Source organism: Festucalex cinctus, chromosome 21, assembly GCF_051991245.1.
Source record: "Festucalex cinctus isolate MCC-2025b chromosome 21, RoL_Fcin_1.0, whole genome shotgun sequence".
In the NCBI taxonomy this organism is placed as follows: Eukaryota; Metazoa; Chordata; class Actinopteri; order Syngnathiformes; family Syngnathidae; genus Festucalex; species Festucalex cinctus.
The window spans coordinates 20634689-20662240 of NC_135431.1; the positions used below are offsets into that span (position 1 = coordinate 20634689).

At 40.8% G+C, this 27552-nt stretch overlaps 1 protein-coding gene across 7 annotated transcripts in view; it reads right to left on the reverse strand.

Moving 5' to 3' along the window:
• The window catches only part of cfap206 (cilia and flagella associated protein 206), a 103940-nt gene that overhangs the window by 41381 nt on the left and 35007 nt on the right, over positions 1-27552 (reverse strand). For all 7 annotated transcript variants that reach the window (XR_013281101.1, XM_077509896.1, XM_077509892.1 and 4 more), the window contains one exon: positions 3783-3947. Coding sequence is in view for 6 of the 7 variants with exons in the window: in XM_077509896.1 (XP_077366022.1) it covers positions 3783-3947 (165 nt within the window). In the remaining variant the exon portion in view is untranslated. The remainder of the gene's footprint in view (positions 1-3782; positions 3948-27552) is intronic.

Here is a 27552-nt window from a genome sequence, read left to right on the forward strand (position 1 = left end):
ATGCAGGGTCACCGATAGCGTCTTGACAGCGAGACCTGTTGCGGCTCAATATTGATCCATATATAAGGCGCACTGGACTATAAGGCGCATGGTCAGCTTTTGAAAAAATTGAAGGCTTTTAGGTGCGCCTTATAGTCGTGAAAGTATGGTACTTTTGTGTTTAAATAGTGTAATTTTGTCGTGTTTAATTTATTCTGAGCTAATTTTTTGTCTTAAAGGGGCAGGATGCAAGATTCAGAGTTTTAGCACATTTGCGACCCCAGCGACGTGCACACGGCCAGGAGCGTGCGCGACTTTGCGGGCACGAGCAAACCTCCAAGTTAATCGAAAAAACGTAAACACGGAGCACAACGCCTTTTTCATAGGCTTAATAATGTCTACAGAGATAAGAAACATATTAATCTTCAAGTTACTTTTTATATGAAAGTAATTTTGAGTGATAAGAGCTTACGTAATTACAGCCTTCCAAACGAAAATACTGCAACCCGTGAATCCGATGACATTGAGGATAGCAGTGCGTTGCTAATATGCCCAAGTGTGGAAACATTAGAAAGCGACCGTGTGGTAGTTTTATTCTGCCCTGCTAATCATAAATAGACCCTATCATATTTTCGTTACGAAGTCTTACCTTTTTAGCAAAAAGTCAGCAAGCTGTGGGTCCCGTTTCATCCCCAGGATAGCTCTTAGCTCTCTCCACCTGACGAATGCTGCTCTTATATTTATCGGCATCCTCCCGTGACGCTGGTCTGAAAGTTTTTTACCTCTCTTTGTCTTCCGTGAAGTCTCCATAAGGGATAGACGTATTGGGTGCAGGTCTCTTCAAGTCCATCTTGAATTAGCTGTCCTGTCCGTGAAGTTGCGTGAACAATCGCGAGAGCTAACAGGTACAATAGCGTGCATGCGCATGGCGTCATGCTCAGAGCCACAGTTAAAGATTCCGGCCTGAACGCTCCAACATTTTTTCCTTTTACAGAAAAATAGGGGCAACAGTCATTGTGACACAGTCGTGCCTCCTCTCCATTATACAATTCTTAAAACATGTGCGGGTGAAAAATATGGTTATTTTAACTCTCAAATTTGAGTCTAATATTGCATCATCCCCCTTTAAATGTCCGACTGATGTCATACTATGCAGATAACTAGCTTCCCCAAAAAACGAGTTTGCAAACGGTTTTATTTTGAAATATACCGGATTTACCTTAATGCGAGACGCTCGATTTCCTGTCAGGCTCGTGTAATTTCTTCAGCTTCATGAAAATCCGCATGCGGCGTCCGGAAGAAATAGAACACTTGCTGCTTTGCCGCAGTCTTTCCGCACCGTGGACGCACGGCACCGAAGCTGGTGTGAATTGACACGTAGACTTGAATGCGATCTATCCTTGTGGCGTCCGTACGGCCACCGTACGGAGAACGCTCCGCGTCCGTTCCACAGTCAGTGTGAATTGGGTTTAAGAGTAGGCTAAAGGTTACGGGCCTAAATTTGCGTGAGTCACAGTGCCCCCAATGGTCACGAAATAGTACAGCACAAAGTTAAACTTCAATCCTGTGGTGCACTCTAGTGGCCAAAGAAATCCATATGAATAATTAGGCTAATATGTAGGAGTGGGCATATTTTGGAGTAGCCAATAAAGTTAGTTACCTTAAGATGTTCCGCCCTAAGAAAAGTTTGGGCGTGGATCTAGTAAGGTTATAAAAACCAGTTATTCTACAGACTACTTCTCCCTTCTGGCCAGAATATATGTCTTATTTGTATGTGTCTGTCAAATAAATCATTGTGCCGACAGTTCCAATCCCGGCCCGGACTCTGTTAGTTTTCTTCTATATTCTGAGTTGTTAAACTTCTTCTTTAAACCTAATAAAGCGGAGACTCTTCCTCCAACACCCGGGATACAAAATATCTGATCATTCTTGAAGAGGACAGTGGATCCTCCATATCTTCACTGCGCGTCGGCCTGAAGGGAGGGCAATGACGGCCTCCCCTAGGACCGTAAATCCCAGGACGGCCGTCTACCTCTCAATGGGCTTACGCTCCATCACTCCATGAAGTCCCTGACCAACTGGGACTCATTCACCAGCCCATATTCAACCCACGTGGGCCCCACATGGGTGTGTTGACAGGGGAATCATATCAAGAAAAAAAATTCAAACTCAATTTTGATTTGTACATAGGTATGGGGGGAATATTCAGTTTTAACAATATCCTGCTATGTGTGCACAAGGCCTAAAGTCGTAATTAATATGTAATGTGAATGATTACACACACAAAAAAAATCTAAATCCAAATTGAGCATTAAGACCTGCAGTGTGAACGTAGCATGTCACAGGACCAGCCAAACTGTTTAAAAAGTGACACTTATATGGAGTCACTATATGGAAGATTTAAAATTTCAAATCGCTACTGCCACTTGTGGCCGAAAACAAACTGCACGCTCGTACAAGCTGCGCGCACTAGTACGTGCACGACCTCATTACTGAAGACTGGGCTCTTCATATCCAATTAGACTATGTTTTCAGAGGTAAAAAGTTTTATAATGTTATACAAAGCTGACCACTTCACGGAATGAGACTCTCGATCCCCACTAAACAATTGATGTCCACGGGACGTGCAGATCATATTGCTTTAGTCGGTCGAAGTCCAGTTCTGTGCTGTATTCCAAAATGATTTGCAAATTACGTCAATTAATTGTATCTCATTCCGACGTCAATATGCAGTTCCATATTGTAGTCACACCGCTCGACGGACATCAACCTGATTAAAGTCATTATTAGTTTGTCGCCCCAAGGTTAGTGTCATTGTGCATGAGCCGAAAGGTGGGCCGTCATTTATGGAAATTGACGATTGAGAAAAACATAATATAGACCGATTCACTGCTTAGTGATATGGCCGTGAATGTTATCGCCATTCGGTATTAGCGTTCACATTCCGCTAGCATGATGTAGCTACAATAGGCTGTTTTCACGGAGGACAATAACGCAATATTTAGCCTGATTGAAACGCCGCGGAATGGAACGTCTGTTCTTCATAAAGCCATTCTTTTCTATTTCATTCAACCTTGCCGCCCCTTTCACGCTAAATGTTGCCGTCTACCTCCTTTCACCCCTAGTTACGACCGGGAAGTGATCGATCTTGAGGTTACTGCTAATTGAAAACAACAAATTTTTTTTGTAAATGTCAAGACACTTTCTTTTTACCTTTTGGAGTAGAAAGAAAGCCAGCTGTGAAATACTTTTCTAATCCAAGTCCGATTCAACTCTCTCCACCGCTGAAATGTCAAACCGATGTCACTTTCGTTCTTGCCCGGCGTCGGTCACTATCAAGTTTAGATATTTTTTTTTCGTGGCACTTGACACTGTTTTCTTTTTTTTTTTTCTTTTTTTTAAAGCAGCCTTCCGCGGAGTAACAGCGGGTATCTGGGGCAGTGAAAATCTGTACTAGTTCCGTCTTCTCGACTACAGGAAACAACTGACGAGACCACGCATGACGTCACTTCCCGCAGACAGAGGGCGGGAAATTCGAAGGATTCGGACAGGACGCTTCCTAAATAATATTGGCCAGAGGCTTGCAGGAGTACCCATTGTGACACAGCTAAGATGTTGAACTACTAATTAGAATATTTTTTAGTCATATATGGTCAAATAAAAAGGCTATTGTTAAGATATTTTGGGGGGAAATCCTCCATACAGTAGCTTTACAGTTCCCAAAATATGGTAATACCGTCTTTGTTAGACAATTAAGCCCCAATTCCACTGTGTGTGAGAGTGTCAACAATACTGTATCTTACTTAATTCAGAAGAGTTCATCTCATGTTCTTTCTTGCTGGCTTTGTTGAAGAGACGAATTCCTGTGACAGTCATCGTGAGCTCAGATAGCTGCTGTTCCTTGTCTCTCTTTAAGAGCACCATAAAGGATCCCAGTTCAGTTGATGGGAAAATGCTCTGCAAGGCAGCTGATAATACAAGCATAAAGTGAGGGGACATCATACAACATATACAACCCAAAAAGTATTGGAACAGTGAGACAAAATTACCTTAGCCTGAAAATATTTGGGTTTGATGTAAGAAAATACATTAGAGAATAGTTTAGCTAATAGGGAATCCCCCAGCAAGAACCTCTTACTAGTAGTTGCTGGTTGGGAAAACTAGTAGTGAAACAGCTGGTAGTGGTCAGAGTCGCCTGTGAGTCTGCATCCTGTTGGAGGAGCTGCGCTAAGTGTGATTTTTTTTGTCGAATGGATGATATGGTGCACTGCTTGAGTTTAGCCAAACTTCACTCATTGGAGGCTTCAAAAGGGGATGCTGTCTGCTGAGTTCGCTGGTTTCGGGTTTTATAGTTTAGTGGTCAGTGCACCCGAATAGTGATGGTGCAGGTTCAAAGGTCGAAGGGTGTGGCACGGATGATGCAGGATCGCCGCTGTTTTTTTTATAATTTGATGTTTATTTTGCAATGTGTGTCGTGCTCGTTTTGAAATATTTCTTTCTTCCTTTCATGGAAATGTATGGAGTTGGCTTCATATCTCCGCATTTTGCTATTTTCTTTAGTACTAGGGTTGCCACAAGCAACTATTTTGCTAGTCAACTAGTTATCGATAGTGGTCGCGAATAGTCGATTAATCTGTTCATATGCAAATCACAGCGTATTACATTACAGTTATATTACAAAAATATCCATCCATCCATCGCTTATCCGGGGTCAGGTCACAGGGGCAGCAGTTTTAGCAGGGAAGCCCAGACTTTCCTCACCCCCGCCACTTCAAAGCTCCTCTGGCGGGATCCCAAGGCATTCCCAGGCAAGCTGAGAGACATAGTCTCTTCGGCGTGTCCTGGGTCGTCCCCGGGGCTTCCCACCGGTGGGACATGACCGGAACACCTCTCCAGGGAGGCATCCAGGAGTAGGGATGGGAATTGATAAGATTTTTACGACTCCGATTCTGTTCTCGATTCTGCTTAAATATTCGACTCTGTATCAAATCTCTTATCGATTCGTTTTTTTTTAAGTCTTTCAAAACATCCATCCATTTTCTTGACCGCTTATTCTTCACAAGTGCCACGGGGCGTGCTGGAGCCTATCTCAGCTGTCTTTGGGCAGTAGGCAGGGTACACCCTGGACTGGTTGCCAGCCAGTCGCAGGGCACACAGAGACAGACAACCATCCACACGCACAAGCACACCTAGGGACAATTCGGAGCGCCCAATTAACCTGCCATGCATGTCTTTGGAACGTGGGAGGAGACTGGAGTACCCGGAGAAGACCCACGCAGGCACGGGGAGAACATACAAACTTCAAGCAGGAAGGCCGGAGCCTGGACTCGAACCCGAGTCCTCAGAACTGGGAGGCGGACGTGCTAACCACTCGTGTACCGTGCCGCCCTTTTTCAAAACAAAAGACATAAAAGGTAACATGACCTTACGAGTCCAAAAGAAGTTGTCCAAATTTGAGGACTCCTCAAGGGGTGCCATGGGGTCCCCAGAAAAAAAAGAAAGAAAAAAAAAGATTTGAAAATTAACATAACATTTTTTTTAAATGATTTTCTGTAGAAATGCACAAAATACAACCTAGATTATTTTGTGACAATAATGTCCAACTCCAGTAACATTTCAACACTGATATGAAATAAGCACACAAAACTACTCCTCCCTGCCTCAGTCAAAACAGATGCAGCCAGTATACTGGCTTCCGTTAGTCAGAATGTTTGGAAGTAGCAAATGTTGCTCTTAAATCATGGTTCGTTCTGTAAGGCTTTGCGCATTTTTCAACCTTGAATGAACCCCGATGATAAAACACAACACAACACAACACTCGCAGGCAACAGTGTTTACCCTCGTAAGCCGGTGCTGTTAAGTGAGATATGGGCCTTAACATTAGCAGTTAGTAACTAACGGCATGTTTCACATAAAGGCAAACTGGCGCTAATATAGTTACTACCAGTATCTGAATGCTTGCATTTGCAAGCGGCCGTTGCTGCTGTGTTGATCCCTCTGGGACTCCGGAGCACTCACAAACATGACACAGTCATCGCATGCTGTGTATGCAAATGCTCTTACATAGCGGTAATGTTTCCTCCCTTAGACAAGATATCCATTTTGCAAATGTTGCAAGTTGCCCTGTTGTTAGCTTTTCTTGGAAGATGTCAACAAATTTTTGAGCGTTGCGCCGTTTGTTGCTTGTCGCGCAGGCAAATGACGCGCACATGGTGATGTCATCGTTCCCACACGTGACATATAAGGAAATCATTAGTAAAAACAGCAAACGATGCCAAAGAATTGAAACACTAGGAGCCGGTTCTCAACAAGAACCGGTTTTCGATTCCCATCCCTATCCAGGGAGCATCCGAACCAGATGCCTGAGCCAGCTCAACTGGTTCCTCAACGCAGAGGAGTAGTGGCTCGACTCTGAGTCCCTCCCGGATGATTGAGCTTCTCACCTTATCTCTAAAGGAGAACCCTGCAGAGGAAACTCATTTCAACCGCTTGTATCCGGGATCTTGTTCTTTCGGTCACGACCCACAGCTCGTGACCATAAGTGAGGGTTGGAACAAAGATCGACCGATAAATTGAGAGTTTTGCCTTTCGACTCAGCACCTTCTTCACCACAACGGACCGATACAGAGTCTGCATCATTGCAGATGCTGCACCAATTCGCCTGTCGCTCTTCCGCTTCATCCTACTCTCACTCGTGTACAAGACCCCAAGATGCTTGAACTCCTCCACTTCTCCTCCATTCCTCAGGCATTTTCTCACTATCTAAGATCCTGTTGAACAACCCAGTCAGAAATTCTACTGCTACCTCTCATAGGCACTTCCATCAGGACCGAGTGCCTTTCCACTCTTCATCCTCTTCAATGCCATTCTCACGTCATCCTTACTAATCTTTTCTGCTTCCTGGTCCACAACAGTCACCCCTTCTACTCTTCGTTCTCTCTCATTTTCCTCATTCATCAACTCTTCAAAGTACTCTTTCCATCTTCCCATCACACCGGTGGCATCTGTCAACACTCTTCCATCCCTATCCTTTATTACCCTAACCTGCTGCACGTTCTTCCCATCTCTGTCTCTTTGCCTTGCCAACCTGTATAGATCAGTCTCTCCCTCCTTACTGTCCAACCTAGCGTACAAGTCATCACTTCTACTTTTACCTTACGATGTATTTCCCTGTACTACTGTCTACTTCTTCAGTCCTCTCAGTGTCCCACTTCTTAGCTAACATCTTTCTCTGGATCCACTTCTACACCTCCTCATTCCACCACCAAGTCTCCTTATCTCCTTTCCTTTCAGATGACACACCAAGGACTGTCCTACCTGTCTGCCTGATCACATTTGCTGTAGTTGTCCAGTCATCTGGGAGCAAATCCTGACCATCCAGAGCCTCCTGACAGTCATACAACAGTCATACTGTACACAGTATGTCCACCTTCCTCCTCTGCATCATGTCAACCAGCGTCTCTACCTTTTCCTGTTATACTTCCAACATTCAAAGTCCCTACTCTCAGTTCTAGACTCATGGTGTTCCTCTTCTCTTTCTTCCTATGAACACACCTTCCTCCATAGAGGTGATTAAAAAAAATGAAAATAAATAAAAAAGTACATATGTTTGGATCGGTCTGGTGCCAGTGAACATATTGAGTGGAAGAAAGTAAAATAATTTTCATAAATGACTCATTTATCACACTTACAATGAGTTTACAATTTTTGTAAAAATACCGAAAGTGAGGCATTTTTTTAATGTCTCAAGGAATAGGTGGCGCTGGACTTATAACTGAATTTTGTCATAGTGATACCTTCAGGCCTTCACTATAAATATACATTTCAAGTATGGGATTTTTTTGAGCATGTACCTGGGAGTTATTAAGCATATCCTTCATTCACGATATTGCTTTTAATGTCCATAGAGGCTATCAAAAATAAATAAAACTTAATAGAAAATATGTATGTTTGGTTAGGTCTGATGCCAGTGAACATTTTGAGTGGTTGAAAGTAAAAGAATATTCATAAATGACTGAGTTATCACACTTAGAATGAGTTTACATTTTTGGTAAAAATACCGTATTTTTTTTTTTTTTCATGCCTCAAGGGCTAGGTGGCGCTGCATATATAACTGAATGTTGTCATAGACATAGCTTCAGGCGTTGACTTTTAAACATACATGTCAAGTTTGGGATTTTTTGGAGCATGTACCGGGGAGTTATTAAGCATATCCTTTTTCATTGCGAAACACAAAATTTGATGCCCTGCCCTCATCATATAGTATTTCGAAAAGTCAAGATTTTTCCCCCTGTCGTTGGCTCAGGTCTTGACATGGCCCAGGTCAAGTCTGAAGTCAGTCGGATGAAACATGTAGGAGAAGTGGGCAAAAGTATGCCCCCTGTAAATGTGCTAAAATCGTAAAAAATGGGACATTCAAAAATTCGTAGCTCACTTCCTGTTAATTTAAGCATATGGGTCCAAGAGACTTTTTTTGTAGGTCTTGGGCTCCCTATTAAACCTAAAAATTTTCGTAGCTCTTACTTAAACGTACAACTGTTTCGTTACAAATTTCTAGGGGGCGCTATTGAGTCGCTGCTCGGGCCCTAATAATGCTAATAATTTTTACAAAAACAATTGGGACCTCGCAGCGGTCGCTGCTCGGGCCCTAATAATAATAATAATAATAATAATAATAATAATAATTTTTGCAAAAACAATTGGGACCTCGCAGCGGTCGCTACTCGGGCCCTAATAAGCTGGAACATTAAAGGGATACAACATCCTATTAAACGTAACAGGGTTCTTAGCCATCTAAAATCGCTGGCACCAGACATTATGTACCTTCAGGAGACTCACCTACGTTCTAGTGAGCATGCAAAGTTGAAGAAGTGTTGGATTGACCATATATTTCACTCCAATTATAGAGGTCTCGGGGAGTGGCAGTATTGATAAGAAAAAGTATTCGGTTTGTTCGATTAATGAGTTGTTAAACAACAATGGATGGTTTATCATTGTGACTGGCAAACTGTATGGTAACTTCGTTGCCCTTGTGAATTTATATGGCCATACTGGGACAATACAGAGCCGGAAACCACTAGAAGAAACACCCTAAAATTGATAAATTGGCTCCAGAAGAAGAAACTGCTAAAAACAAAAAGTCAAATGCAGAATATGCCAGTTTTAAAAAAAAAAAATCCCAAAATAGAAGCTTAGTAAATGATGCAATACATAATCTAGAAATGGTGAATACATCATTTATAAAGTATGGCAATGCAATAATTGAGCACATTATAGACGAGTTTATTAACAATGGGTAACACATTTATGACTAGGGGTGTGCTCAAAAAATCGATACGGCAATATATCGTTGCGGGCCTCATTACAATACGCGTATCGATACACAGGCGTCAGAATCGATATTGCTCATTAACTTTAAATAGGCAGTTAACGGTTTGCCTTTGCAGCTTGCATCGTACCTAAAAAATAAAAACCTGCAGCTTCTTTGAAGTTAATTGCCTTCAATTAATGCAAAAATAGCTCACCAGTGATTGGACTCTGTGTCTTGCCAAGAAAAATTAAAGCAGAGGAAGAATATCAACATTTATTTACTTATAAACTTAACATGGCACGTGTTTTAATGTACCAAATTTTGTATATGTTGTTTAAAAATGAAATAGAATTTGTTACATGGAAAAAAAATGCTGTTTTTATTTCCCCAAATATTTCAAATAAGCACATTTTAGAGCTGTAATTTGAATAGTTTGATATTTTTGCTCAAATTGGCCCATGCCTATTCAAAAAGTTTCCCGGTGTGTCTGTGAAAGCTGCTCCTTGCTCTGCAGTGCGTGCACATTTAGACCAGGTATGCCGCTTGGTGGTAAACCAGAAGAGATGCTAACAAAATATTTTTGTTAGTCAGCATAACAAACATATCCTTTAGGTATAAATATGACTGTTATTATAAAATGCAAGAAAATTAATGTAATATATAGGGATACGTATCGCCTTGAAGATCAAGTATTGGGATGCATATGTATCGCGATACATATCGTATCATGACCCCTGTATCGTGATACGTATCGTATCGTGAGGTAGGCGGCAGTACCCAGCCCAATTTATGACTGTCTCTATTAACTACATACTAATGATCATTCATGTCAGAAAAATGCTCTATAAATGATTAACACCCTATTAACTAATGCTTAATAGTGTGTACTCAGTTCTCAATATTTTTTGTTTTAACTGCAAGGATTACAACTGCCCGCTAGGGGCACATTATAGTCACTTTTACCACAATACAGAGCACATCACTGGATTCTCTTGAGGTTGAAGAAAGCTGCCTCACCCACAATAACCTACTGGACAAAAAAAAACATTAACGAACCTAAGGCTTGAGAAAATTGTGTACACTCCACATGGGTCTGAAAATACATTTTACAATATTGTCACGCCGCCATAGGCGGGCCAGTGTCCACTTTTATTTTGTCAAGAACCTTCTTGTTTTATGTTGAAGTTACTAACCACCCTCTCACCTCAGGTCACTTGCCCTTCCTTCTGCACAGCTCATTACTGGTCCACGCCCTTGATTGCTTCCACCTGTCACCAATTACTCAGTCAATAAAAGCCATCATCCACCACCTGCAGTTTGCCAAAGTGTCACAACCCGTGCATGGAAGCGTCCTCACAGCCCTTGTACCACAGTCATTGTTTTTGCCTTGCGCCTTGAGTTTGCCCCTCTTTTTCCTCCCTAGCGGAGCGCCTTTTGTTGTCCCTTTTTTGAGTGGCCTTTTTCTCCTCTCCAGTTTGGAGCTCTTTTGGTTCAGCGTTTTGTCCCTCTGTAAGAGGTGTTTTTTGTTTCTTGTCAATAAACTGCAGCCTATTGAGGCTAACTGTTCACCTGTGCCTGAGTCCTCCATTCTCACGTCGTGTCAAATACATGGAACCCTTCATGTTATTCTTTCCGAATTCTTGACACGATTGCAGAAATAACTAGAGCTGCGAGCAGCTATAAAGGGCCCTCGCAGCCCGGGCCACGTTGGGGTACTTGCACGTTGGGGTACTGTCACATTGGAAGCAGAATTTCTTTGAAAATGGCATGATAAACCTTTGCCAGATTTTCTTTGCCAGGTGTGATGAATGTGTCAAGCTCAATGGGTTTTGGTGAACGTTACGATCTGCAAAAATCAGCATCCTTTTTTTAATTTTTAGTCAACAAGTTGCCCTGATTGGTATTTTTTGTAAAAATATATGTACCCATCATCACTCGTACTCATTGCACAATATTACTTTTATTGTCCATAGAGGCTATCAAAATTAAATCAAACTAAATAAAAAATACGTATGTTTGGATAGGTCTGATGCCAGTGAACATTTTGAGTGGTGGAAACTAAAATAATATTCATAAATGATTTAGTTATCACACTTACAATGAGTTTACAATTTTTGCAAAAATACCGTTAAGTGGGGTATTTTTTTTTTATGCCTCAAGGGCGAGGTGACGTTGTATATATAATGGAATGTTGTCATAGAGATACCTTCAAGCCGTGACTCTAAACATAAGTGTGGGATTTTTTTTGGAGCATGTACCATGGAGTTATTAAGCATATCCTTCATTCACAATATTGCTTTTAATGTCCATAGAGGCTATCAAAAATTAAATAAAAAAGTACATATGTTTGGATAAGTCTGATGCCAGTGAACATTTTGAGTAATGGAAAGTAAAAGAATATTCATAAATGACTTAGTTATCACACTTAGAATGATTTTACATTTTTTGTACAAAATACCGTATGTGGGTTATATAATATATATTTTTTTTAATGCCTCAAGGGCTAGGTGGCGCTGTATTTATAACTGAATGTTGTCATCGAGATAGCTTCAGGCCTTGATTATAAGCATACATGACAAGTTTGGGATTTTTCGGAGCATGCACCGGGGAGTTATTAAGCATATCCTTTTTAATTGCGAAACGTGTTTACAATTTTTGTAAAAATACCGTAAGTGGGGTATTTTTATTTCTGCCTCAAGGGCTAGGTGGCGCTGCATATATAACTGAATGTTGTTATAGAGATAGCTTCAGGCCTTGACTATAAACATACATGCCAAGTTTGGGATTTTTTGGAGCATGTACCGGGGAGTTATTAACCATATCCTTTTTCATTGCGAAACACAAATTTTGATGCCCCGCCCTCATCATATAGTATTTCAAAAAGTCAAGATTTTTCCCCCTCTCGTTGGCTGAGGTCTTGACATGGTCCAGGTCAATTCTGAAGTCAGTCGGATGAAACGTGTAGGAGACGTGGGCAAAAGTATGCCCACTGTAAATGTGCTAAAATCGTAAAAAACGGGACATTCAAAAATTCGTCGCTCACTTCCTGTTAATTTTAGCATATAGGTCCAAGAGACTTTTTTTGTAGGTCTTGGGCTCCCTCATACACCTAAAAATTTCCTAAGATCTTGTTTAAACGTACAACCAGGGCTGCTTCGTTAAAAAATTCTAGGGGGCGCTATTGAGTCATTTTTGTAAAAATAGCACAATACACGATAAAATATTGCTCATTTTGCCAAGCCAGATGTGTGTGCCAAGTTTCATGTGTTTCTGTGCTAGTTTAGGCCCTTAAAATTGGCATTGTTTTCTTGGCGATCAGCGCTTAGCCACGCCCACAGCGATTTGCGAAAACTCACAAACTTCGTGTTGTGACATCATTAGGCCCGAAACCCTCATCTGAACAAATATGAGGTAGGTCCAGTTAACGTGGTTGGAGAAAAACGTTGAAGAAAAATCGTAAGAAAAAAATCGCCAGTAGGTGGCGCTATCAGTAAGATGAAATATAAGTTCGTAGATGTGTTAAGGGCTGGACTCTCATCAAATGTGTGAAATTTTGAGAAGATAGGATCATCTCGGTCAAGTTAATACAGCTTTTAATGTCACGGAAAATCTTCAGACTTTGTGTCACCGTAGTGGCCACGCCCTTTGCCGAAAAGTTACCATATTCGGTGTGGGGCATGACCAACATCTTAAGGCTTTTCTGAACAATTTTCAACTGGATCCCTTCAACGAGCTCGGCACAGTAGCTAAAAACGTAAAGTATGACATTTATTGTCACCACTAGGTGGCGCTATATGTATAACTGAATTTCATTGTATAGATGTTTTCAGGCCGTGACTATTAAGTTGCATGAGAAGTTTGAGATTTTTTGGAGCTTGAACATGGGAGTTATTAAGCATTTTGTCTTTCTGGACAAATTAAATTTTAAAGGCAATATTTGATGCCCCGCCCCCGTCATATAGTATTTCGAAAAGTCAAGATATTTTGCCCAGTTGTTGTCTTGGGTCTTGAGATGACACATGGCAAGTTTGAAGTCAACTGGCTGAAAAATATTTGCAAAGGGGGAAAAAGTATGACCACAGTGAATGGGCCAAAATGGGCCAAAATTGGACATTCAAAAATTCATAGCTCACTTCCTGTACATTTTAGGAAATGGCTTCCACTGACTTTTTTGTGCGTCTCGGGGTGCTACACGTGCCTGGCAATTTTCGTAGCTCTAGGTCAAACGGGCCGGGATTGGTTTTTATTTTTCTACGCTAGGGGGCGCTATAGAGTCGCATTGTTATGGCAACTACATAATATCAAATTTTTCGCCGGGCCCGAAGAGACTGCAAAGTTTGGTGAGTTTTCGTAAATGTTTAGGCCCTCAAAAATGCGATCGTTTACGGAGAAGAAGAAGAAGAAGAAGAAGAAGAAGAAGAATTCTTACAAAAACAAGAGGGACCTCGCAGCGGTCGCTGCTCGGGCCGTAATAATTCTTACAAAAACAAGAGGGACCTCGCAGCGGTCGCTGCTCGGGCCCTAATAATAATAATAATTTTTACAAAAACAATAGGGACCTCGCAGCGGTCGCTGCTCGGGCCCTAACTAGACCTGCGAGCAGCTATAAAGGGCCCTCGCAACCTGGGCCACGTTGGGGTACTTGCACGTCGGGGTACTGGCATGTTGGGGTACTGTTTCATAGGGAACTGTCTAAATTGTAAATGTTTTTGCCATGCTTTGTGCTTGCAAAGTTTCATGGAAAGGCCAAAAAGTATGCACAATTAACAAAATAAAATCAAAATGGTTTGGCACATGGCTATAGAATAATTTTTGTAGGTATTAGGCTGATAGGTGTGCCTCCAAATATTCACACATCTAGCTGAATCATATAATCGGAAATACTTCATAAAAATGTCTAGAGGGCGCTATTGAGCCATTTATTACAAATTGCACAACAAATCTCTAAAATATTCATGTTCTTGAGAGGTCTGATCTGTGTGCAAAGTTTTGAGTTTTCGCTCATGTTTAGACTAAAAAAAAAAGCATTTTTCTTTGCAAACAATTCATCGCGAGAGCAAAGGCGTGACAAAAAATTTCAATAACTTTTCATCTTAAATATCTTCAGATGAAACACGCCAAAGAATGAAGACAGTCTGATAAGTTTTGTAGAAAATATGAGGCCTATAAAAGGCCCCAAAAAATGGCGACAAATAGCAAAGTAAATCAAAATGGCAGACTTCCTGTTTGGTTTAGCATATGGCTTTAGAAACTTTTTTGTCAGTCTTAGGCTGATAGGTATCCCAATTTTTACAAATCTAGCTGAATCATACATTTCCAAAAGCTTCATAAAAATGTCTATAGGGCGCTATTGAGCCATTTATTGCAAATTGCACAAGAAATCTCTAAAATATTCATGTTTATGACAAGTCTGATGTGTGTGTAAAGTTTCATGAGTTTTCGCTCGTTTAGACAAAAAAAAAAAAAGCAGCATTTTACTTGGCAAATAATGCATCGCTATGGCAACGGCTTGCGACAAAATAAAAAAAAAATTTCGATAACTTTGCATCTTAAACAGCTTAAGATGAAACACACCAAGTTGGAAGACAGTCGGATAAATTTCGTTGGAGTTCGTTAAAATGTGACCCCTAAAAAAGGCCACAAAAAATGGCTACAAATCCCGACGTAAATCAAAATGCCGGACTTCCTGTTTGGTTTAGCATATGGTTCTAAGAGACTTTTTTGTACATCGTGGGCTCTTATGTATGCCTCCAAATTATCATAGCACTAGGTGAAACGTACAACCGGGAATGCTTCGTTAAAGAGGAGTTTTTTAGCTCAAAATGTGATGCCCGGCCCCTACGGGACTTCCTGTTGGGTTTAGCACATGGCACCAAGAGACTTTTTTTGTACATCGTGGGCTGTTACATTTGTCTCCAAATTTTCGTAGCTCGAGCTGCTTCGTACAACTGGGAATGCTTCATTAAGAAGGAATTTTTTCCTTTGCAAACTGTGCATGCCACGGCAACAGCGTGCGACGAAATAAAAAGCTTTCAATAACTTTTCATCTTCAACATCTTAAGATGAATCACACCAAGTTTGGAGATGATCGGATAAACTCTGTAGGAGGAGTTCGTTAAAATAAGACCCCTATGAAATGGCCCAAAAAATGGCAACACGTTCCAAAGTAAATCAAAATGGCGGACTTCCTGTTCGGTTTAGCATATGGTTCAAAAAGAGTTTTTTGTACCTTGAGGGCTGTTACATATGTCTTCAAATTTTGGTAACTCTAGGTGAAATGTACAGCCGGGAATGCTTCATTAAGTTAGAATTTTGAAACACAAAATTTGATGCCTCGCCTCTGGCGGACTTCCTGTTAGGTTTAGCATATGGCACCAACAGGCTTTTTTGTAGATCATAGTCTGTTACATATGTGTACCAATTTTCATAGCTCTAGGTTAAACGTACCACCGGCAATGCTTCGTTAAGTAAGAATTTTGAAACTGTAAATTTGATGCCCCGCCACCGTCATATAGTATGTCAAAAACTTTAGATTTTTTACCATGGTGTTGTCCGATGTCTTGAGATGGTACATCCCAAGTTTGAAGTCAATCGGATTAACCGTGTAGGAGAAGCGGGCAAAAGTATGACCCCTGTAAATGTGCAAAAATTGGCCAAAATTGGACATTTAAATACTCATATCTCACTTCCTGTCTATTTTAGGGTACACAGATCAAAGAGGTTTTTGTTCATCTGGATATGCTACAGGTGCCACACAATTTTCATAGCTGTAGGACAATCGTAGCGGGACAGGGATCCGTTTAATATGTAGGTGGCGCTACAGAGCCATTTTTCTGTTATCATGTATGGCGACTTTAAAATATCAAATTTTTCGCCAGGCCCGATCTGCGTGTAAAGTTTGGTGAGTTTTCGTTCACGTTTAGTGTCTCAAAAATGTGATTGTTTGCGGAAAAGAATAATAACAAATAAAAAGAAGAATAATAAGAATTCCTTCAGAACAATAGGGACCTCGCAGCGGTCGCTGCTCGGGCCCTAATAATAATAATAATAATAATAATAATAATAATTTTTACAAAAACAACAGGGACCTCGCAGCGGTCGCTGCTCGGGCCCTAATAATAATAACTAGAGCTGCGAGCAGCTATAAAGGGCCCTCGCAGCCCGGGCCACGTTGGAGTCCTTGCACGTTGGGGTACTTGCACGTTAGGGTACTGGCACGTTGGGGTACTGGCACGTTGGGGTACTGGCATATTGGAAGCAAAATTTCTTTGAAAATGGCATAATAAACGTTTACATGTAGAATTTTTTTTTTGCCAGTGTGTGTCAAGCTCAACGGGTTTTGGTGATTGTTAAGACCTGCAAAAATCAGCGTCCTTTTTTATTTTTAGGCAATGAGTTGCCCTGATTGGTATTTTTTGTAAAAGTGTATATATACATCATCGCTCGTTGTACTCATTGCACAATGTTACTTTTATTGTCCAAAGGGGCAATCAAAAATGAATAAAACAAAATGGAAACGTACATACGTTTGGATCGGTGTGAAGCCAGTGAACAATTTGAGTGGTGGAAACTAAAAGAATATTCAGAAATGACTTAGTCATCACACTTAGAATGAGTGTACATTTTTTGTACAAAATACCGTATGTGGGGTATTTTTTTAATTTTTTTTTATATAAGCCTCAACGGCTAGGTGGCGCTGTATTTATAACTGAATGTTGTCATAGAGATACCTTCAGGCCTTGATTATAAGCATACATGTCAAGTGTGGGATTTTTTTTGGAGCATGTACCGTGGAGTTATTAAGCATATCCTTCATTCACGATATTGCTTTTAATGTCCATAGAGGCTATCAAAAATAAATAAAAATATATATATGTTTGGATAAGTCTGATGCCAGTGAACATTTTGAGTGGTGGAAACTAAAAGAATATTCATAAATGACTTCGTTATCACACTTAGAATGAGTTTACATTTTTTGTACAAAATACCGTATGTGGGGTATTTTTTTTTCATGCCTCAAGGGCTAGGTGGCGCTGCATATATAACTGAATGTTGTCATAGAGATAACTTCAGGCCTTGACGATAAACATACATGCCAAGTTTGGGATTTTTTGGAGCATGTACCGGGGAGTTATCAAGCATATCCTTTTTCATTGCGAAACACAAATTTTGATGCCCCGCCCTCATCATATAGTATTTCGAAAAGTCAAATTTTTTCCCCCTGTCGTTGGCTCAGGTCTTGACATGGTCCAGGCCAAGTCTTAACTCAGTCGGATGAAACGTGTAGGAGAGGTGGGCAAAAGTATGCCCCTGTGAATGTGCAAAAATCGTCAAAAATGGGACATTCAAAAATTCGTAGCTCACTTCCTGTTCATTTTAGCATATGGGTACAAGAGACTTTTTTGTAGGTCTTGGGCTCCCTCATACACCTGAAAATATTCGTCGTTCTTGCTTAAACGTACAACCGGGGCTGCTTCGTTAAAAATTTCGAGGGGGCGCTATTGAGTCATTTTTGTAAAAATAGCACAATCAACAATAAAATATTGCTCATTTTACCAGGCCAGATGTGTGTGCCAAGTTTCATGAGTTTCTGTGCATGTTTAGACCCTCAAAACTGGCGTTGTTTTCTTGGCGAACAGCGCTTAGCCACGCCCACAGCAATTCGCGAAAACTCACAAACTTCGTGTTGTGACATCATGAAGGCCGAAACCCTCATCTGAGCAAATATGAGGTAGGTCCAGTTAACGTGTTTGGAGAAAAACGTAGAAGAAAATTCGTAAGAAAAGAAATTGCCACTAGGTGGCGCTATCAGTTAGATGAAATGTAAGTTAGTAGATGTCTTTAGAGCTGGACTCTCATCAAATGTGTGAAATTTTGAGAAGATAGGATCATCTCGGTCAAGTTAATGCAGCTTTTATTGTCACGAAAAATCTTCAGACTTTGCGTCACCGTAGCGGCCACGCCCTTTGGCGAAAAGTTAAGCCTAATTTATGCCTCCACGTTTGCTCTCGCGTCGATGAGCGCCGTCGATCACATGATCGACGCGAGCCATGAATTTTAAGTGCTGCGTCGCTCGTGGCCGGCCGACGTGCACACGTCGCCAATCCTTGGACGCACGTCGATGGGGGGGCGTCGCACGCTTCTGATTGGTCCGTTCGATGGCGTTTTTTCTTTTTTTTCTCTCTCTCTCTCCCCGCCACCCGCCCAGATAGTTTCCGTGAAGGCAACTGGCGGCGCAAATCGACTTCCCTGCTCGGAGACCACGGCTGTGCATGTGGATATGTGCCTGGGACGAGAGGCGGAAAACAACAATAACCAAAAAAAAAAAAAAAAACTGTGTTCGCTAAGCGCACGGCTGTTGTGTTTTGGCGAGTTTACGGCCGACACCGGTGCAAATTGGCAACAATTAATTGACACGGTGATGAACTTACTCTCCCCCCGGCTTTGTTTCGTGTTTCTGAATTAAATTGAACTTCCTGAATCCGTCATAAAATGCAGAAGAATCGCCACTCTGTGGCGGCCCAGCCATAGTGACAGCGGGACTTGGTGTGAAACTCCAGCAGACACCGATGTGTATTGCGCACAAGTCGGAAGGCAAACGCACGAGCGGAGCTCCAACGTGACGCCTCGACGCGAGCCTCTCGCAGAAGCATACTGAGGCCTTTACAATATTCGGTGTGGGGCATCATCAACATCTTAAGGCTTTTCTGACCAATTTTCAACTGGATCCCTTCAACGAGCTCAGCACAGTAGCTAAAAACGTAAAGTATGACATTTATTGTAACCACTAGGTGGCGCTATATGTATAACTGAATTTTGTCATATAGATGTTTTCAGGCCGTGACTATTACGTTGCCTGAGAAGTTTGAGATTTTTTGGAGTTTGTACATGGGAGTTATTCAGCATTTGCTCTTTCTGGACAAATGAAATTTTAAAGGCAATATTTGATGCCCCGCCCCCGTCATATAGTATTTCGAAAAGGCAAGACTTTTTGCCCAGCTGTTCTCTTAGGTCTTGAGATGATAAATACCAAGTTTGAAGTCAATGGGATGAAAAATGTTTGCATAGGGGGAAAAAGCATGACCACAGTGAATGTGCCAAAATAGGCCAAAATTGGACATTAAAAAATTCATAGCTCACTTCCTGTACATTTTAGCTACATGGTCCCAATAGACTTTTTTGTGCGTCTCGGGGTGCTACACGTGCCTGCCAATTTTCGTTGCTCTAGCTCAAACGTGCCGGGCTTGGTTTTTATTTTTCTATGCTAGGGGGCGCTATAGAGTCGCGTTGTTATAACGACTTCATAATATCAAATTTTTCGCCGGACCTGAGGAGTGTGCAAAGTTCGGTGAGTTTTCGTGAATATTTAGGTACCCAAAATCGCGATTGTTTGCGGAGAATAAAGAAGAAGAAGAAGAAGAAGAAGAAGAAGAAGAATTTTTACAAAAACAATAGGGACCTCGCAGCGGTCGCTGCTCGGGCCCTAACCAGAGCTGCGAGCAGCTATAAAGGGCCCTCGCAGCCCGGGCCACGTTGGGGTACTTGCACGTTGGGGTACTGGCACGTTGGGGTACTGGCACGTTGGGGTACTGGCATATTGGAAGCAACATTTCTTTGAAAATGGCATAATAAACGTTTACATGTAGAATATTTTTTTGCCAGTGTGTGTGTCAAGCTCAACGGGTTTTGGTGATTGTTAAGACCTGCAAAAATCAGCGTCCTTTTTTATTTTTAGGCAATGAGTTGCCCTGATTGGTATTTTTTGTAAAAGTGTATATACACATCATCGCTCGTTGTACTCATTGCACAATGTTACTTTTATTGTCCAAAGGGGTCAATCAAAAATGAATAAAACAAAATGGAAACGTACATACGTTTGGATCGGTGTGAAGCCAGTGAACAATTTGAGTGGTGGAAACTAAAAGAATATTCATAAATGACTTAGTTATCACACTTAGATTGAGTGTACATTTTTTGTACAAAATACCGTATGTGGGGTATTTTATTTTTATATAAGCCTCAAGGGCTAGGTGGCGCTGTATTTATAACTGAATGTTGTCATAGAGATACCTTCAGGCCTTGATTATAAGCATACATGTCAAGTGTGGGATTTTTTTTGGAGCATGTACCGTGGAGTTATTAAGCATATCCTTCATTCACGATATTGCTTTTAATGTCCATAGAGGCTATCAAAAATAAATACAAATATATATATGTTTGGATAAGTCTGATGCCAGTGAACATTTTGAGTGGTGGAAACTAAAAGAATATTCATAAATGACTTAGTTATCACACTTAGAATGAGTTTACAATTTTTGTAAAAATACCGTAAGTGGGGTATTTTTTTTTCACGCCTCAAGGGCTAGGTGGCGCTGCATATATAACTGAATATTGTGATAGAGATACCTTCAGGCCTTGACTATAAACATACATGTCAAGTTTGGGATTTTTTGGAGCATGTACCGGGGAGTTATTAAGCATATCCTTTTTCATTGCGAAACACAAATTTTAACGCCCCGCCCTCATCATATAGTATTCCGAAAAGTCAAGATTTTTCCGCCTGTCGTTGGCTCAGGTCTTGACATGGTCCAGGTCAAGTCTGAAGTCAGTCGGATGAAACATGTTGGAGAAGTGGGCAAAAGTATGCCCCCTGTAAATGTGCAAAAATCGTAAAAAATGGGACATTAAAAAATTCGGAGCTCACTTCCTGTTCATTTTAGCATACAGGTCCAAGAGACTTTTTTGTAGGTCTTGGGCTCCCCCATACACCTAAAAATTTCCAAAGATCTTGTTTAAACGTACAACCGGGGCTGCTTCGTTAAAATTTCTAGGGGGCGCTATTGAGTCATTTTTGTAAAAATAGCACAATACATGATAAAATATTACTCATTTTACCAGGCCAGATGTGTGTGCCAAGTTTCATGAGTTTCTGTGCATGTTTAGACCCTCAAAATCGCCGTTGTTTTCTTGGCGAACAGTGCTTCGCCACGCCCACAGCGTTTCGCGAAAACTCACAAACTTCGTGTTGTGACATCATGAAGGCCGAAACCCTCTTCTGAGCAAATATGAGGTAGGTCCAGTTAACGTGTTTGGAGAGAAATGTTGAAGAAAATTCGTAAGAAAAAAAATTGCCACTAGGTGGCGCTATAAGTAAGATGAAATATAAGTTCGTAGATGTCTTAAGGGCTGGACTCTCATCAAATGTGTGAAATTTTGAGGAGATGTGATGTGAAAATGCGATCGTTTGCGGAGAATAAAGAAGAAGAAGAATAACTAGAGCTGCGAGCAGCTATAAAGGGCCCTCGCAACCCGGGCCACGTTGGGGTACTTGCACGTCGGGGTACTGGCACGTTGGGGTACTGTCAAATAGGACAAGGACCATCTAAAATGTTTTTGACAAGCCTTGTGTGTGCAAAGTTTAATCAAAACGCAAAATATGGTGTGCAATTCCCAAAATAAATTCAAAATGGCGGACTTCCTTTTAGGTTTAGCATACGGCTACAGAATACTTTTTATAGGTCTTAGACTAATAGGTATGCCTCTGAGTTTTCACAAATCTCGGTAAAGTCAAGTCATCTTTAGTTATTTCGCGCTTGAATCATCCAATCGGAAATGCTCCATAAAAATGTATAGAGGGCGCGATTTATTGCAAATTGCACAAGAAATCTCTAAAAATTCATGTTCATGACAAGTCTGATGTGTGTGCAAAGTTTCATGAGTTTTCACACATGTATAGACCAAAAAAATAAGCAGCACTTTACTTGGCAAACAATGCATCGCTATGGCAACAGCATGTGACAAAATAAAATACTTTCGATAACTTTGCATCTTAAACATCTTAAGATGAAACACACCAAGTTTGAAGACGGTCGGATGAATTTTGTACGAGGAGTTTTTGAAAATATGACCCCTATGAAAGGCCACAAAAAATGGCTACAAATGCCGACGTAAATCAAAATGGCGGACTTCCTGTTTGGTTTAGCAGATGGTTCCATGAGACTTTTTTGTACATCGTGTGCTCTTATGTATGCCTCCAAATTATCATTGCGCTAGGTGAAACGTACAACCGGGAATGCTTCGTTAAAGAGGAGTTTTTTTTAGCTCAAAATGTGATGCCCCCCTGCGGGACTTCCTATTGGGTTTAGCACATGGCACCAAGAGACTTTTTTGTACATCCTGGGCTGTTACATATGTCTACAATTTTTCGTAGCTCTTGCTGCTTCGTACAACTGGGAATGCTTCATTAAGAAGGATTTTTTTCCTTTGCAAAAAGTGCATGCCACGACAACAGCGTGTGACGAAATAAAAAACTTTCAATAACTTTTCATTTTCAACATCTTAAGATGAATCACACCATGTTTGAAGATGATCGGATAAACTCTGTAGGAGGAGTTTGTTAAAATATGACCCCTATGAAATGGCCCAAAAAAATGGCAACACATTCCAAAGTAAATCAAAATAGCGGACGTCCTGTTAGGTTTAGCATATGGTTCAAAAAGAGTTTTTTGTACCTCGAGGGCTGTTATATACCTCTACAAATTTTGGTAACTCTAGGTGAAACGTACAGCCGGGTATGCTTTGTTAAAGAGGAGGTTTTTTTTAGCTCAAAATGTGATGCCCGGCCCCTGGGGGACTTCCTGTTGGGTTTAGCACAGGGCACCAAGAGACTTTTTTGTACATCTTGGGCTGTTACATATGTCTACAAATTTTCGTAGCTCTTGCTGCTTCGTACAAATGGGAATGCTTCTTTAAGTATATTTTTTTTCCTTTGCAAACAGTGCATGCCATGACAACAGTGTGCGACGAAATACAAAGCTTTCAATAACTTTTCATCTTCAACATCTTAAGATGAATCACACCAAGTTTGAAGATGATCGGATAAACACTGTAGGAGGAGTTCGTTAAAATAAGACCCCAATGAAATGGCCAAAAAAATGGCAACACGTTCCAAAATAAATCAAAATGGTGGACTTCCTGTCAGGTTTAGCATATGCTTCAAAAAGAGTTTTTTGTAGGTCATAGCCTGTTACATATGTGTACCAATTTTCGTAGCTCTAGATTAAACGTACAACCGGCAATGCTTCGTGAAGTAAGAAGTTTTAAACTCTAAATTTGATGCGTCGCCGCCGTCATATAGTATATCAAAAACTTTAGATTTTTTACATTGATGTTGTCCCAGGTGTTGAGATGGTCCATCCCAAGTTTGAAGTCAATCGGGTTAACCGTGTAGGAGAAGCGGGCAAAAGTATGACCCCTGTAAATGTGCAAAACTGGGCCAAAATTGGACATTCAGATGATCATACCTCACTTTCTGTCTATTTTAGGGTACACACATCAAAGAGGTTTTTGTTCATCTGGATGTGCTACGGGTGCCACACAATTTTCGTCGCCATAGGACAATCGTAGCGGGACAGGGATCCGTTTAACCTATGTAGGTGGCGCTATGGAGCCATTTTTCTGTTATCATGTATGGTGACTTTAAAATATCAAATTTTTCGCCAGGCCTGATGTGCGTGTAAAGTTTGGTGAGTTTTCGTTCACGTTTAGCGTCTCAAAAATGCGATTGTTTGCGGAGAATAATAATAATCAGAATAATAATAATAAGAAGAATTCCTACAAAAACAATAGGGCCTCGCAGCGGCACCGCGGCCGCCGCTGCTCGGGCCCTAACTAGAGCTGCGAGCAGCTATAAAGGGCCCTCGCAGCCCGGGCCACGTTGGGGTCCTTGCACGTTGGGGTACTTGCACGTTAGGGTACTGGCACGTTGGGGTACTGGCATATTGGAAGCAAAATTTCTTTGAAAATGGCATAGTAAACGTTTACATGTAGAATATTTTTTTTGCCAGTGTGTGTCAAGCTCAATGGGTTTTGGTGATTGTTAAGACCTGCAAAAATCAGCGTCCTTATTTATTTTTAGGCAACGAGTTGCCCTGATTGGTATTTTTTGATAAGTGTATATATACATCATCGCTCGTTGTACTCATTGCACAATGTTACTTTTATTGTCCAAAGGGGCAATCAAAAATGAATAAAACAAAATGGAAACGTACATACGTTTGGATCGGTGTGAAGCCAGTTAACAATTTGAGTGGTGGAAACTAAAAGAATATTCATAAATGACTTAGTTATCACACTTAGAATGAGTTTACATTTTTTGTACAAAATACCGTATGTGTTGTTTTTTTTTATACATATTATGCCTCAAGGGCTAGGTGGCGCTGTATTTATAACTGAATGTTGTCATAGAGATACCTTCAGGCCTTGATTATAAGCATACATGTCAAGTGTGGGATTTTTTTTGGAGCATGTACCGTGGCGTTATTATGCATATCCTTCATTCACGATATTGCTTTTAATGTCCACAGAGGCTATCAAAAATAAATAAAAATATATATATGTTTGGATAAGTCTGATGCCAGTGAACATTTTGAGTGGTGGAAACTAAAAGAATATTTATAAATTACTTAGTTATCACACTTAGAATGAGTTTACATTTTTTGTACAAAATACCGTATGTGGGGTATTTTTTTTTTATGCCTCAAGGGCTAGGTGACGCTGCATATATAACTGAATGTTGTCATAGAGATAGCTTCAGGCCTTGACGATAAACATACATGTCAAGTTTGGGATTTTTTGGAGCATGTACCGGGGAGTTATTAAGCATATCCTTTTTCAGTGCGAAACACAAATTTTGATGCCCCGCCTTCATCATATAGTCTTTCGAAAAGTCAAGATTTTTCCCCCTGTCGTTGGCTCAGGTCTTGACATGGTCCAGGTCAAGTCTTAACTCAGTCAGATGAAACGTGTAGGAGAAGTGGGCAAAAGTCTGCCCCCTGTGAATGTGCAAAAATCGTCAAAAATGGGACATTCAAAAATTCGTAGCTCACTTCCTGTTCATTTTAGCATATGGGTCCAAGAGACTTTTTTGTAGGTCTTGGGCTCCCTCATACACCTAAAAATTTTCGTAGATCTTGCTTAAACGTACAACCGGGGCTGCTTCATTAAAAATTCCTAGGGGGCGCTATTGAGTCATTTTTGTAAAAATAGCACAATCAACAATAAAATATTGTTCATTTTACCAGGCCAGATGTGTGTGCCAAGTTTCATGAGTTTCTGCGCATGTTTAGACCCTCAAAACTGGCGTTGTTTTCTTGGCGAACAGTGCTTAGCCACGCCCACAGCGATTCCCGAAAACTCACAAACTTCGTGTTGTGACATCATGAAGGCCGAATCCCTCATCTGAGCAAATATGAGGTAGGTCCAGTTAACGTGTTTGGAGAAAAACGTAGAAGAAAATTCGTAAGAAAAAAAATTGCCACTAGGTGGCGCTATCAGTAAGATGAAATATAAGTTCATAGATGTCTTTAGGGCTGGACTCTCATCAAATGTGTGAAATTTTGAGAAGATAGGATCATCTCGGTCAAGTTAATGCAGCTTTTATTGTCACGAAAAATCTTTAGACTTTGCGGCACCGTAGCGGCCACGCCCTTTGGCGAAAAGTTACAATATTCGGTGTGGGGCATGATCAACATCTTAAGGCTTTTCTGACCAATTTTCAACTGGATCCCTTCAACGAGCTCAGCGCAGTAGCTAAAAACGTAAAGTATGACATTTATTGTTACCACTAGGTGGCGCTATATGTATAACTGAATTTTATCATATAGATGTTTTCAGGCCGTGACTATTACATTGCCTGAGAAGTTTGAGATTTTTTGGAGCTTGAACATGGGAGTTATTAAGCATTTGCTCTTTCTGGACAAATGAAATTTTAAAGGCAATATTTGATGCCCCGCCCCCATCATATAGTATTTCAAAAAGGCAAGACTTTTTGCCCAGTTGTTCTCTCACGTCTTGAGATGATAAATGCCAAGTTTGAAGTTAATTGGATGAAAAATATTTGCAAAGGGGGAAAAAGTATGACCACAATGAATGTGCCAAAATAGGCCAAAATTGGACATTAAAAAATTCATAGCTCACTTCCTGTACATTTTAGGAAATGGCTTCCACTGACTTTTTTGTGCGTCTCGGGGTGCTACACGTGCCTGGCAATTTTCGTAGCTCTAGGTCAAACGGGCCGGTATTGGTTTTTATTTTTCTACGCTAGGGGGCGCTATAGAGTCGCATTGTTATGGCAACTACATAATATCAAATTTTTCGCCGGGCCCGAAGAGACTGCAAAGTTTGGTGAGTTTTCGTAAATGTTTAGGCCCTCAAAAATGCGATCGTTTACGGAGAAGAAGAAGAAGAAGAAGAAGAAGAAGAAGAAGAAGAAGAAGAAGAAGAAGAAGAAGAAGAAGAAGAAGAAGAAGAAGAAGAATTCTTACAAAAACAAGAGGGACCTCGCAGCGGTCGCTGCTCGGGCCCTAATAATAATAATTCTTACAAAAACAAGAGGGACCTCGCAGCGGTCGCTGCTCGGGCCCTAATAATAATAATAATAATAATCCGATCGAAAAACAATAGGGACCTCGCAGCGGTAGCTGCTCGGGCCCTAATAATTCTTACAAAAACAAGAGGGACCTCGCAGCGGTCGCTGCTCGGGCCCTAACTAGAGCTGCGAGCAGCTATATAGGGCCCTCGCAACCCGGGCCACGTTGGGGTATTTGCATGTCGGGGTTATGGCATGTTGGGGTACTGTTTCATAGGAAACCGTCTAAATTGTAAATGTTTTTGACATGCTTTGTGTTTGCAAAGTTTCATGGAAGGCCAAAAATGATGCACAATTAAAATAAAATCAAAATGGATTGGCACATGGCTATAGAATAATTTTTGGAAGTATTAGGCTGATAGGTATGCCTCCCAATATTCACACATCTAGCTGAACCACATAATCGGATATACTTCATAAAAATAACTAGACGGCGCTATTGAGCCATTTATTACAAATTGCACACAAATTATAAAATATTTATGTTCGTGAGAGATCTGATCTGTGTGCAAAATTTTGTGAGTTTTTGCCCATGTTTAGACTCTCAAAAAAAAAATTCTTTGCAAACAATGCATTGCTACAGCAAAGTCGTGTGACAAAATAAAAACATTCAATAACTTTTCATCTTAAATATCTTAAGATGAAACATGCCAAAGAATGAAGACGATGTGATAAGTTTTGCAGAAAATATGACCCCTATAAAAGGCCCCAAAAAGTGGCTACAAATACCAAAGTAAATCAAAATGTCAGACTTCCTGTTTGGTTTAGCATATGGTTCCAAGAGACTTTTTTTGTACATCGTGGGCTCTTATGTATGCCTCCAAATTCTCATAGC